The 15,007-nt window shown below is 42.2% G+C and overlaps 1 protein-coding gene and 1 pseudogene across 1 annotated transcript in view; both read right to left on the bottom strand.

Moving 5' to 3' along the window:
* USP8 (ubiquitin specific peptidase 8) overlaps window positions 1-15,007 on the bottom strand; it is a 68,723-nt gene that overhangs the window by 32,674 nt on the left and 21,042 nt on the right. The window contains exon 5 of the mRNA XM_045286452.1: window positions 88-265. Within this exon, the coding sequence (XP_045142387.1) occupies window positions 88-265 (178 nt within the window). The remainder of the gene's footprint in view (window positions 1-87; window positions 266-15,007) is intronic.
* Window positions 13,795-14,457, bottom strand: LOC105979205 (annotated as a pseudogene).

Below are 15,007 nucleotides of genomic sequence, written 5' to 3'. Positions count from 1 at the left end.
ATGGTCCAATAAAAACAATTGCTTGAAAGAACGTTGTACTCGTACTGCAAACGCTGAAGCACAGCTCCTCACAAACCAGTCTTTTACCTCACAGGAGGGATTCGCCTTGTTTTTGTCTTTGGGATCCAGTGCCTTCTGCAAAGAGCTGCGAGCTGCCGCACCACCGTCCTCTCTCCCTGCCTCCTGCCTTTTCTGCTGCTGCAGCTGCTCTGCCTCCTGTCGGTCCTTTTCTTCAAGTTGTTTCCGAACCTCAGCTTCTTCGTATCTAGTTGAAAGAGGGAGTCAAGGTCTTCGCGTGATTGTGGAAAATCAAGGGAGTCCCAGTTTCAGAACACAGTGCCCAGCTAGTCATGTCTACATACTCGCTCCCTCGAACTGAGACCTGACTGTCTGTGTGCTGTTCTAAGCCACGGCTCCGAAATGGGCCCTGGGAAGCCAACTAGAGACGTACTTCAAATTGCCCCCACATTTGGAAAATGATTTGCTCTCACACGGAAGCGACTTAATGCTCATCTCACTACTACCTCAATGTTTGACCAGTGATTCAAATCTCCTGCAGTCTCATTTCATCCTCTGCAAAATAATCCAAATATCATACTTGTGTTAATGATTCAGAGTAAAAATGTTTAAATGAAAATTCAAAACCGTGTTACCACCAACACACACACAGACACAGACACAGACACAGACACACACACACACACACACAAATCCAATGGATGTGCTGTACCAAGGTAACCAAGTTAAATTTTTGCTATGGGTGAATTCATTGGAATTTCCAATTTGTTGGAAATTCAATAGCTATTGTACCCTATAGGCAGCAGATTTTAGTCAATATTTACTATTGCCAATAGGAATGCTGGTTATCAGGGACTGCCAACCTTGCTTGCCTACCAATGCCTGAGTTTCAAATGAAAAAAGACGCCAGGTCTTGTTTCTCGGGTACCTCTGATGGACTTCTAGCTCTAACCGCCAAAGACCTTAAATCTTTGCAACACCCAGGAGCTCTATCAATATTTGTACGACTGCAATCAAGATCCAAGCTATTGATATTTATGAGATGCAGTTTCAGCAGTGCTTTGTTGTTGTTAGGCGCCATCAAGCCTGTTACCATAATTCTTAGCTACACTAAGAACACAGAAGTAAACCCTGCTCAGTCCGATGCCATCCTCACAACTGTTAGGGCTGAGCCCACTGTTGCAGCCACGGAGTCAATTCACTTTGCCAAGAGCCTTCCTATTTTCGCTGTCCCCCCACCTCACCAAGCACGATGTCCTTCTGCAGGGACTGATCTCTCCTGCAGAGGGTAGGCTAACTGACTGCCCTGAAAGCATTATCCACTGGCTAGATGGCAAACTTTATTCAGTATTATTTACAGTTGTACTCGGTTGCAGATGCATGAAGCGCTAACATTCACACACCTCACCTACTTCAGCAACCCGACTTCTGTGGCATGGCAGCATGGATAAAGTAACACCACACAGTGAAAGCACTTTCTGTCTGTGATGAATTTAGCCCCCACTGCAAAAGGAATGTCAATTGCGTTGCATAAAGCATGTCTACATAATTGTGCCAGATAAATAGCTGTTATTAATGCCTTGTTTTCCATTGAACGCACACTACTTAATAAGTGTAGGAATTTTATGTTTACCACGTGAGTCTTGCAACACTGAAGATATTTGAATATCATTCATGATGGTAATTTCTGTCTAAAAGAGCTTAAAGGTAAGGAACAATGTTTTTGGGATCAGACCCTCCCCCCATACACACACACAAATGGCCACACTGTAATAAACATTGTGACATGTTAAAAACAACCAAACAAACCAGAAGCAGCAAACCCCACACACACCACCCCCCACCCCCAAAGTACATAGGAGAGAAAATGATAAGCTCTACTAGGGGAAAAAAAAGAATCAGTCTTGTAATTAGAACTGCTGGGCTGAAACCCAAGGCTTATCTTTGTCACCCAAACTAATTATATTTTAAGCTTTAGGTGAATGACTTGTCACTCATTTAAACAGTAAGATTACAGTAAGGAGCCCTGATGTTGAAATGGTTATGAGTTGGGGTGCTAACTGCAAGGTTGGCAGTTTGAAACCACCAGTCACTCTGTATGAGAACGATGGGGCTTCTCACTCCAGTAAAGACTAACAATTTGGGAAACTCACAGGATTAGTTCTACCCTGTCCTATAAGGTCACTTGTGAGTCAACATGATGGCAACGATGGAGTCAAATATGACTTATGAAATGTGCTCAACTGAACAACCTCTTTGTAAAATTAGAAAAATAGGCAGGATTTAATCAGTCTATTTAGATGGCTTGGTGCATATATGTGACTTGCATATATCTTAATTATCAGAAACTCACAGGGGCAGTTCTACTCTGTATTATAAGGTCGCTATGAGGGGGAATAGACTCGATGGGAATAATTTTTTTAAAGATAAATCTTCTAAATTAGCTGAATCTAATTGCTGAGAGTGGGTTCACACTGAGGAAAAAGACAAGCAGTCCTAGACACAACAAAAAGTATCAAACATTGTAGCAAAAGGAATCAAACATTGTAGCTAGTGACAATCTAGTCACTGATGAAAGAAGAGAGGGGCTGCCAAGAATTGAGGATTGCAAAGTGCTTCTATCCATCCTAAAATGATTAGGAATTTGGAAAGGTATTTATTAATAACAGAGACTATTACTATTTATTTAGCTCTATGTATCTTTTATGTAAGGACAGTCTTTGTGGTTTAACTTGCAGTTTTAAGAGGACATTGGAGAATGTTTGAAAGAACACTAAAGAGAATCTTAAAATACTACACATTTAAAAAAGATCAATATACCAAGATTAAAAAAAGACAAAAGTAAATGACAACTTCACATAGGATTTATAAATAGATGCTTCAGTACACTACCTCTACTAAAATAATATTTAGTGTTAGAGTCTCAAATATCCAACAGGATAACAATTACTTGATGGCAATTTCTCTATGGCACCATGTGAAAACTGACAATAGAACGGCAAATGGGTATCACTACTTGTATCTCTCAAGGGATTCTCAACAGATATTTCTGCCTGTCTCACAGGTCCACATCTATCTCACTATTCCAACAGAAATGAGAGACTTACCACAAAGTACCAAATAGGGCAAATTTTCTTAACTGGCAAAAACTGGCCCCTTCAATACAAATTTTAAAATTTCTGGAAAGAAGCGTATCACAGAACAAGAATGCTTTCACTGTTAGAAACACAACTCATAATCATGGCAAACACTTTTTGTTTGTGCCAGTAACTTACCTGTTTATATGTACTCATGTACTTAATATACTCATCCACTCTCTTATTTTATTATTAGCCCTACTTACAGATGAGAAAACTGACAATAGGGAGAGTAAGTAATTTGTCCAAGAGCACACACTTAGTAAGTGGGAAGATCAGGATTCAACCAAGGAGCCTGCCTCTGCACACTTCCATACTTTTCTTAGGCGTTCTTAGGAGCCCCTGTGGTACAGTGGTTAGGTGCTGGGCTGCTAAGGGAAAGACTGGCAATTTGAGCCCGTCAGTAGCTCCTTAGGAGAGAAGGCCTGGTGCTCTCCTCTGGTAACGATTACAGCCTAGGAATACCATAGGGCAGTTCTACTCTGTCTTACAGAATCTCTAAGTCAAAACTGACTTGATGCCTAAGTTAATTTTCAATTTATCACCAACAAACACCAAGTTCATTTACATTTTGTAACTGGTGAGTTACAAATGAATTTCAGTCAGAGATTCAAAGAAAAAATTCAGGCATTTACTTAGTTTGAGTTACTGTGATCAAAAAGTTCACATATCCCAAACCAAGTTTTAATTTTCTCTGTCTCTCAAAGATCCTATACTGTCCTGTGCTGGCTGCTGCGTTGAATACAGAAAGATCCTAACATTGGCTAAATCTTAAGACTCAATCATTTGTGTCTCATGATACTGATGATGCCTTAAATATAATTCATGAGGCCAACATGAATTACAAAAAGCCTTTGATTACAAGGGCCCTGTCAAATGGGTTTTTGGTACTAATTATATTTTAAAAGCTCACAGACAACCTTCTCTTTCTCTTAGCCCACAGAAAGCAAACAACCAGTAATAAAAAAATAAATTAGAAAATTTACCAATTGACATAAAGCTTACATTTTTGACATAAAGCTTACATTTATGTATGATACATTCTTATAAAATACGAGGGGGAAGTGGTTCTGGGAAGATAGTGCTGAGGTGACAGCAACCACATTGGGAACTTCCTAAGTGCTGGATTGCGGGGGCTAGGAGGCTGAGTGCGGGGTCAGAGAGGCGCATGTGGGTCTTACCGACACACCAGTGCTCTGTCCTGGTGCATGGGCTGTTCTGCCATGCCCTCTGTCCCGCAGTTCTGTTCTGCCTTGCCAATCCGTCCACCCAAGCCAAAGTGCAGCTTGTGGCCTAAAACCCCACCCACACTAACCAGACCAGCTTGTGCTGTCTGTCCCACCCCCGATTCGCGGTTGTGGCGTGGGTCTTGCTGCTCGTTGAGCTCTTGTAGCATAGGGTACCCTGGCCCCTTGCAGCACACCGGGAGAAAGCCAGAGAGCTCTGCCCGACTTGCAAGGCCTGTAGAGCTGGTGGATCTGGCCGCCCTGATCCTAGAAGTCCAAGCTACAGGTGCTGCCCAGGACTCAAGCCTACGACAGGTCCCACGCCGTTGCCAACACTGCCAGTACACCTGGAGTGGCCTGTGGGTGGAAGTCCTAGTCAGTGGTCCCTGAGCAAATCATGCACACAGTGCAGCAAGTTACTCATGTCTGCAGCTCACTCTGCTCCGCCCACTTGAGGCACCAGTGTCACATTCTGCCCATGGCCCGGCCACCGCAGCCCAAACCAGAGACACACTAGCCACACATGGTCCTGACTAGCCCAATCCACAGTGCTGCCTGCACCACACATAAAATACCACCTCCAGCAACACCAAAAATGCTGTGTAAACGACAACTCACATCAGCAGTCACTACAAGAAAGCAAGAGAAACAAATTGCAATGTCTGAAGAAAATCTGAACTTAATGACGTATATAGAAGAAGCAGGCCTTGAACCACCACAGGAAAAAGTCTCTGGAACGCTGCTCAGAGTCATTTAGGATATGAGGGAATCAATACAGAAGAAGGATGAAAAACTAGAGAGGATAAGGTCCACTTATCAACGGGAAGATGCAGCAGAAGTAAAGCACATGGTAAAAGATCTTACCAACAGGTTGGAGGAAGTGGAGAATCACATCAGTGAACTCAAAGATAGCCAAGCAGCATTCAACAAACATGAAAGACAATCAACCAAGATAATCAAAGAAGCCGAAGAAAACCTGAGAACAATGAGCAATGCTATAAAGAGCAACAATATTCGAATAATTGGGATATCAGAGCAAGACATAACGAAGAAATTAACAGCTGAAAGAGTGAGGGAATTCCTGGAAGAAAACTCCAATTTAATGAAGGAAAATCAGAAAATCATCCAGTACACCATTAGACTGAACCCCTAGAAGAACACACCAAGGCATATAGTAGTCAAATTCTCCAACTTTGAGAAAAAGGAGAAAATCATAAGAGCAGCTAAAGGAAAAAAGTGCCATCACCTATAAGGGTAATCAGATAAGAATATGCTCAGTCTTATCACCAGAAACCATGAAGAAGAGGAGAGAATGGAGTAGCATATTCCAAAAGTTGAAGAATAACAGTAACCCAAGAATCCTCTATCCTGCCAAACTCTCCATCAAAATAGATGGAGAGGTAAGAGTTTTCCAGAATCAGAAAAACCCTAGAGAATGCATTGAAAAAAAAAAAAATCCAACGACGCAGCACTACAAAACTTACATTCAAACTCACAGAAGACCAACATGCACAGAACACAAACATGAGACCAACGCAGTGTAACACTTTCCATAAGTCAGCAAACTGAAAGCAATGCCCAAGATGTCTTTGACGCAACAGTGAAAAGAAGGCAAGAATGAATCCCAAATACACACATTACACTGCTAAGGAGGGAGGGAAATATCTATGACAAAAAGTGAGATGACAGCAAAGAATCCACAGATGAATGCAATAACTCTGAATTTCAATGGTCTGAATTGCCCCATCAAAAGACAATGGCTAGCAGACTGGATTAGGAAACAAAACCCAGAAACCTATTGTCTACAAGAGACCTCTCATGCTCACAGACAAAAATAGGTTGACCATCAATGGAAGGTGGAAGGTATATCAAGCTGACAATGTAAAAAAAGCTGGAGTTGCAATTCTAATCTTTAACAAAATTGATCTCAAGGTGCAGGGCATAATGAGATAAGTATGGGTATTATGTAATGCTTAAGGGATCAGTAGACCAGAAACAAGTGAGCATAATAAGCATATACATGGCCAATGAGACACCTGAAGACTTTGTAATCAAATCCTTCAAAAAATGAATAACAAAACAAAACACCCAAACAACTCGCAGGATCAACAATCATAGTAGGAGACTTCAATATACCACTCTCTGAGAAAGCTAGAACAGCATGAAAGAAGCTCAACAGGCTAAAGAACTAAACTCTACAATTAGACAACTCAACCTGATAGACATATTCAGAGCTCTCCACCAAAGTGCAAAAAATTTACATTCTTTACAGGTTCACACGCCATGTATTCGAAAATAGACAACTTGTTGGGGCACATGTCAAGTTTGAGCAAATTTAAACACATAGAGGTCATGCAGACTTCCTTCTCTTACCATTACGCCATAAAGCTTGAAATCAAGAAAACAAAGATTTTTTTTAAGGGTAAATATTTGAAGGATAAATAACTTACTTCTTCAAAAGAAGTAGGTATTGGCCCAAAATAGAGATAAAATTAGGAAATTTCTAGAAACCAATGCGGATACAACATACTAAAGCCTATGGGATACAGCAAAGGCATTTATCAGAGGATGCTTGATAGCAATAAATGCACATATGAAGAAGGAAGAGAGACATGGTGCATACCCTATCAAAAAACCTTCAGTAGTTGGATCAGAGTCAACAGAATAATCCTTCTAAGAGCAAAAGAAAAGAAATTATAAAAATCAGGGCAGAGATAAATGAGTGGGGAAAAAACAACAGAGAAAATCAACCCAGTAAAAAGTTGGTTTACAAAAGGATTAACAGAATTGACAAACCATTGGCAAGCCTAACAAAAAGCAGGCAGGAGCAGCCGTCAATATACAGGATTACAGATGAAACAGGGGAAATAACAATGGACCCTAAATAAGTTAAAAGACTAAATACACAGTATTAAGAAGGACTGTACACCAATGAATACAACAACTTTGAGGACATGGACAAATACCTGGAAAAACAAACCCCATATTATCTCCCACAGATGTTAAGAACTTGAACAGACCCATAGCAAAAGAAGAAATAGATAAGGTTATCAAAAAACTACCAACTAAAAAGAGCCCTGGCCCAGATGGCTTCACAGGGGAATTCTACCAAGCATTCAGGGAAGAGCTCACATCCATGTTACAAAGCTCTTTGAGAACTTAGAAAAAGATGGTAAATACCCAAACACAGTCTATGAAGCAAGGATAACACTGATACCCAAACCAGGCAAAGATCCCACAAGAATAGAAGACTACAAGGATAATCTATCATAACCAAGTGGGATTCAGCGCAGGGATGCTGGGATGGCTCAACATCCAAAAGGCCATCAACATTATCTACCACATAGACAAGGACAACAACAACATGATAATATCAATAGATGGAGAAAAAGCATTTGACAACATTCAACACCCATTCCTAATTAAGACACTCAAGAAAATAGGATTGGAAGAAAATTTTTCTTGATATAATAAGAACTATATATGAAAAACCAACAGCTAGCGTTATAATCAATGGAGAAAAGATGAAAACATTCCCACTGAAAAAGGGGACCAGACAAGGATGCCCCTTTACCCCACTTTTTTCTACATCATCCTAGAGGTTCTAGCTAATAATATAAGAGAAGGATGTCAAAGGTATATGTCTGGGTAAAGAAGTAAAACTATCATTATTTGCAGATATGATTTTATATATTGAGAACCCTAAAGGCTCCACAATAGGACTGCTGGAAGTGATAGAGGAATACGGTAGAATGGCAGGATACTAGATCAAGAAGCAGAAGTCAACTGGATTGCTATATACAACTGATATGGACAGCAGAAAAAGAGATCAAGAGGATTTTACCCTTCACAAAAGCAAAGCATGAACTGAAATATCTAAGGATATACCTAAACAAAAAACCAACAGATCTGTATGAGGAAAACTACAGAACATTATTACTACAAGAAACCCAAAAGGGCCTTCACTAATGGGAGAGTATCCCATACTCACGGATTGGAGGACTCAATATTGTAAAGATGTCAATCCTACAGTGCAATCCCAATACAAATACCAGCATGATTTTTCAAACAAATGAATAAACTGGCTACTAACTTAATAATGGAAAGGGACGAAGTCCTGAATTGCCAAAGAACTCAAGAATAGGGGGGGGGGGGCACTTGCATTACTTGACCTTAAAACTTATTATAGAGTCCAACTGTCAAAACAGCATGGTACTGGTATAATGATAGATACTAGGACCAATGGATAAGAACAGAAAATCCAGAAATTAAAAACAGCAGCATATAGACAACTTATCTTTGGTAAGGGCTCAAAAAATATCAAGTTGGAAGCAGATGCCCTTTTTAACAAATGGTGCTGGAAAAACTGGATTCTCAACCTATAGAAGAATGAAGCAAGACCCTTACCTCACTCCTTACACAAGAACAAATTCAAGATGGATCACAGACCTTGAGGTAAAACCACAAACTATAAGAATCATCAATGAGATTTTGGAACAGAGCTAAGAACTTTAGTGCAGGGATACATGGGCTATCAGAAATAAGGAAGGATACATACCCAGAGGAAGATAAAATAGATGAGTGGGCCATACTAATGATAAAACATTTGTGTACATCGAAAGACTTCATCAGGAGATTAATAAGAGAGCCCACAGACTGGGAAAAGATACTGAGTAATGACATATAGGCACAGGGCATATTACTAAAATCTACAGAATCCTGCAAGCTTCCAACAAGAAAAAAATGCATAGCCCACTGAGGTGGTGGGCAAAAGACTTGAACAGAAGATTCACAAAGGAGGAAACTCAAATGGCCAATAAACATTGAGAATGTTCACAATCATTAGCCAATGGGGAAATGCAAATCAAAACAACTATGAGATGCCATTTAACACCCACGAAAATAGCCCAATTAAAAAAAAAAAACCAGAAAGCAACAAATGTTGGAGGGGATGCTGTGACATAAGAACTCCCATTCATTGCTGGTGATCTTGTAGATACATACAGCCACTGGTGAAAGTGATTTGGCAATCCCTAATACAGATGGAAATTGAGTTACCTTACAACACAGCAATACCACTACTGGGCATATACCCAGAAGAAATGAGAAACAGACCACAACCAGACAGCTGCTTTCCAATGTTCATTGCTGTGCAGTTCACAATCGCAAAAATTGGAAATAACCTAAATTTCCATCAGAAGACGATTGGATTAAAACACTTTGGTATATACACACAATGGAATACTACACATTTCTAAAAAACAGTCATGAAAAGATAAAACACCTCATCTCATGCAAAGAGATGGAGATACTATGCCGAGTGAAGTTAGCCAAGCATAAAAGGTCAAGTACAACATGAGTCCACTGAGGTAAGTTCAAACAGCAGAACACACATGAGGGAAAATGAACACTACACACAATTCCCAGGCTGGGGATCAGATGGTCTGGCATGAGTAAGTCATCTGTCATCAAAAGAAAGATGCAGATAGCACCTCTGTGAAAGGCACTGCCCCCCCCCCCACCCCAATGCCTTTAAAGCCCAGAGAGGTAGGAGGAGAAAATGGCGGCAATGGGCAGGGGGGCAGTGTCAGGACACTAATCCACTCAAGAGGTTGGTATTGTTTTTATTTGTTTTTATCTCTACAGGAAAGGGAGAGTGAGAGCAGACCTGAAGATAGTTTGGGGAGAGCGGCTGGTCTGACCCACCCACATGGAGGCAAACCAAGAGGGACGGAACAGACCAGTGATCTGAGCGAAATCACAAAGTCCCGATTGTAGTTCTGAATGGTGGGTGGGGCTGGGTTGAGGGACTGAGCACTAGGGCTGCTCCATCCCTGACTACAAGAATGGCAATGGGGACTTTTAGGATACACGTCTTTCAGATATGAATGAAGGCTAAAAGGGTGTATGGGTTGTTAGTTAACTGGGTTCCAAGATATGGAACCCTGAAAGATTAGGGGACTGGACAGGTGGATTTTAACATGTCCTTTTTGCTATTTAACAGAGACATTCACCTGCTCTGTCAGGATCGCCGTTAGACTTGGGACAATTTGTATGGTCTTTTTTGGGGGTGGTGGTGGTGTTTACTGATACAAGATAAATAGGCCAGGCAATCCCACAGAGACAGGGACAGGACAGACAGTTCCAGCGGAACGTGGGAGCAGAGGTGATATGGGGAGGGGAGCTGTCAGCCAATAATTTTACCACAAAAAAATGCATCAAAAATGTGGAAAAACTCAGCTTATACACGAGTATATACGGTAGATACTTTCTAATTTTTGCCCTTTTTCAGGTGGCACTGTGGTTACATGTTGGGCCTTGAACTTCAAGGTCAGAAGTAGCACTCAGCCTGGACTCCAACGAGCCAGGTGGGTATGTGGAAAATGTGAGTTCTAAGAGACAAGACTCGGGCAGAGCAGATGCAGGAGAGATGTGGTGGGGATGTCAAGTATTATTACTGTGGGGATTGGAGTATCATGTTTGGAAAATAAAACACCCTTTGAGAAGACTGTACTGAACTGACTGGAGGGAACAGACGGCAAACAGGAAACTATGATGGAACAAAGTGTTGAAAGCACCCGCTACAGTGGTAGCAGTGAAATTTCGAATGAAAAGCATTAAATGCAATATAGTTCAATGGACAAGAATCACACACAGGACCCAAATCACCTGAAATTCCAGTCTACATTCTTCTCCAGGAACCTTCAATGATAAAATCTATTCTCTAAGCCACCCTAGACTAATTTTCTACCAATATGTCATGTCCACTTATGCCTTGGTATATATTGTTCATTCTCATTGTCCCGTGGCCATAACTACACAATACTCAATGGGAGAAAATCCCTACGTAGAGTCCAGCAAAGGTAATTCCTCCTCTAAGTGTTTTGCCGTAGTACACCCATCGTTTTAGTATTTATCATAGGGCACGCTGCTAAACGATCAGCTCAAGGAAAAAAACCAAGGCCTGTTTATTGAACGGACTAACTGATGACTTAACTGGATGCAGAAAGTGAACGACGCCTACACTGATAGTCCTTACTGACTGCATGAGAGAGAGCAATATGATAAGACAGATGCTGGAAATTCTCCCATTTCTTGGTAATTTGAGGGAAAGAGAAGCAAAAATAAACATCTAAGTTTGAAAGAATGATACACAGCTGAGTGTTAATATGTTTGAGACAGAGAAATGGAACCAGGGTTTAATAAACAGATTAGATTTCAATGTGGAAAACTGGAAGTCATCAGTACAGAAAATAATAAATTGGTTGTTTGAGGAAGAAGCCCCAAACAGAAACAGGAACCAAGCACTGGTGACTCCCCAAACGGGGCAGAGTCAGGAGCCAAACAAGCAGAAACCCAGAAGGCCCGAGGACAAGCAGCTGCGAGGTCTCACTGTTTGCGCAAGAAGCAAACACAATCTGGAACTCATCTGAATGCAGGATGGAAAAATTTTAAGTGCCCCGTTGTTCTCCTTGCATTATCTTACGTTGCCCTTTGTCCCACGTCTTCACTATCCACAAATCCACTGAAGGAAAGCTGATGTTCTCCTGCTTTGGAGCTTCGGTTGTTAAGCTGAGGTGAAATGAAAACATGCTCTCCATGACCTTGATTTCTGGTTCCTTTGTACAACTACCTTCTAATCCCTTTTACTAGGGTTCTAATACCTTCAGACTTGGCCAAATTTAATCCACCCCCCTCAACCCCCTACCCTGTCCCTGAAAGTAAGACATCCCTCGAAAATAAGACCTACTTACAGTTTTGCCTCTCGCTGAAATATGAGGCATCCCCCCGAAAATAAGACCTCCCCAAAATAAGGCCCCGAAGCTACAGTAACTCTGGACCCTGGACTGTAGCGGCGGGGCACAGGTCACTGTTGGCCGCAGTGCAGCCGGAGCAGACAGGAAGTGCGAGTCTCTTTTAATAAAACAATAAACAATAAGTGTGTATCTAATTCTTCTTCATGGAAAAATAAGATATCCCCTGAAAATAACACCTAGCGCATCTTTGGGAGCAAAAATTAATATAAGACACGGTCTTATTTTCAAGGAAACAGGGTAATCCATAATTTAAAAAATGCACCAAAAACAAAATTAATCTAAAACCACCCCTAGTATGAATGTAAGAGAAATAGGTAGGTATATAAATATTTGACAATAATACTCTAAGGGCAGGTGATGCTAATTTTTTTTTTTCTGGTCACTCATTAGGTCTTTTTGCTTCCTACGGTTGAAAGTATCAAGTCAGTCTATACAAGGGATTTAGGGATTTTGAAGTGGAAAAGAGACACATACCTGGAAGTCAGGTGACTAAACAGGATTTAACACGAAATTTATTTCAAAGTATTCTGGACTTTCACTCGAAATCCACACAGATTACCCACCAAACTCTGGACAGCACCCATCCCTGGTGCGTTTTTCCTTTTTTTTTTAGTATTTTCAAAACAAAATTTTATTGTCTTGAGTAAAAAGGCTAAAACAGTCTGTTAGTCCAGTAATTTCATAGGACCTTATTATTTCATGTATGAGCTATGATCTTTTAATATTTGTGTGTTTTGAATATTTTCTATGAGACTTTGGAGGCTTTTATTTATTTCCCCCACACACAATAACAGGAGCCATTTCAATGCATGAGAACCCGAGCAGTCGCTTTAGCTCCTCTGCATAGTTCCGTTCTTGGAAGGGGAAGAGAGCTCTGCAGTCTCCTTGCTCTCAGCTCTTAGAAAAGGAGATTTGAGAGGGACCAAAGCAACAACTGTCAGTATTCATCTCAGAAGCGATAAAAGAGATGTACAAATAATGCCGTCTAATAAAATTAGTGAAAGCCAAATCATTTCATTCTAGGAGGTCTGCAAAGGGGCGACTCCATGCAGCATGGATGCTGAAAAAAGATGTCAGTCCAACGAGAAAAAAATGGTGGGCCCAGTCACTCCAGACCAGAGAAGCAACCTTTGAGAGCATCTGGCTTCGATCCCACTGTGACCGGCAGAGCACATACCAGGGACAAAGCCTGGGCTGTAGCTGTTGGCGTTCTCAGGCCTGCTGGTGCTGTAGTTCCACGGCCTTTGAGAGACAGAGCCAGTGGCCACCACCACTGAGTATGCTACTAGAGCGACGACCTGGCTGGCAAAATTGGCAAGTTAGCTCATACACCATTTGAAATTCCATCTGTACCTGATTCTTCACAAAGGGCTTGAGACCTGTGCAGAGGCATCTTCGACGTGGGCAGGTGTGCCTCCTTCAGGAAGGCAGGGGGGGGCCTCCGTTTACTCCTGAGTTTGCATATGCCAGTGCCCCACAGAAACTAGGAAAGACACTGCGAGCTGTAGGGGCAAGCTTCTCATTTGGACATGGCACCAAGACTTCACACACATTTGAATGAAGGATCACATTTTCCTGGTTCTCCCATCGGGCAGGCTAGGAGGCTTCTTTGGATTCAATAGGTGTTATCTTGTTCGAGAAGAGTGTGTACACATAGGGCCAGATTTTGTTCGTCTCCATCCCAGAACATTGGTAGAGCACTCCCTGGCTCTTGTATAGATCAATGACTGGCTTAGCCACATCCTTGTACTGCCTTAGCCTGGCAGCAACGGCTTCGGTTTATCATCTTCCTGCTGGACCAATGGTTCACCAGTGATAGCATCCATGCCATGTACATGAGGTGGGTTGAAGTCCAGGTTATACACCCTTCCACTGGGAGGGTGAACCCAACACTGGCTGAGACGGTCTTTGAGCGTTTCAAACGGACGTTCAGCGTGATCACTAGATCCAGCTCACAGTTCTGTCCAAGACTTCAACCTGTACTAAAGTCCTACGGAAACCATCCAGTCGCCAGTACTGGCCACTCCTGTTCTCCAGCTCTGACACCATTAGGCGTGTGATCACATGGTCAGGAACCAAAAGATCTTTCCCGATGTACTTGCTTTGCCATGTCACCAACCTCTGTGTTTGCCTTGATGTTCTCCCGCAAGGAGTGGAGAGATGCTGGAGGCCGAAGTTCTGGGTGATCCTCTGGGACACGGTGCCCTTTTCAGAGCCGGGCGGCCCGAGGATGACCGCATGCAGGAGTTTGGAAGCCATTGCCAGCGTGCCAAGGGAGGCGACCCACAAGACCGCGAGCGCTGGGAACTCTGTTTCTTCTCTCCTCGGCCCTCGTGCCTTCGCCGGCGTGTGCACACGGCGGCCAACCTGCCTGATGCGTTTTCTTAGCCTGCTGACCTAACACGACAGAAACCCTTAGCAGGTGCAAGTACAGATTTCAGAGACTGCGAGGGCTCCACGGCCGACTCACTATGAGAGAAGCAGGGTAGAAGATGTGAGTGTCCATCCAGAGCTGCTCTCCATGTCAGAGAAAGAAACCTAACTGGTAGTGCTTGTGGAACAGGACACGCAATGAGGACAACACAGAGCAAAAAGGTTCTCTTGGCCTCGTTATTGTTGTGTGCTGTCAAGTAGACTCTAACTCGCAAGGCCAGAGTGTAGAAGAGCTCCACACGGTTCCCAGGCTGTACTGTTTTGGGAGCAGGTCTCTCCCCCTGCAGAGTGGCTGGGTGGTTCCAATCCACAATCTTTCAGTTAACAGCCAAGCTACTACTGCATCACAAGGGCTCTTCACAAACACTGAAAAAAC

The sequence above is a fragment of the Echinops telfairi genome, unplaced genomic scaffold (genome assembly GCF_000313985.2).
Source record: "Echinops telfairi isolate 266 unplaced genomic scaffold, ASM31398v2 ScPeMD7_8;HRSCAF=38, whole genome shotgun sequence".
In the NCBI taxonomy this organism is placed as follows: domain Eukaryota; kingdom Metazoa; phylum Chordata; class Mammalia; order Afrosoricida; family Tenrecidae; genus Echinops; species Echinops telfairi.
The sequence above is the reverse complement of the archived record's forward strand: the minus strand, read 5'-3'. Positions and strand labels throughout refer to the sequence as shown.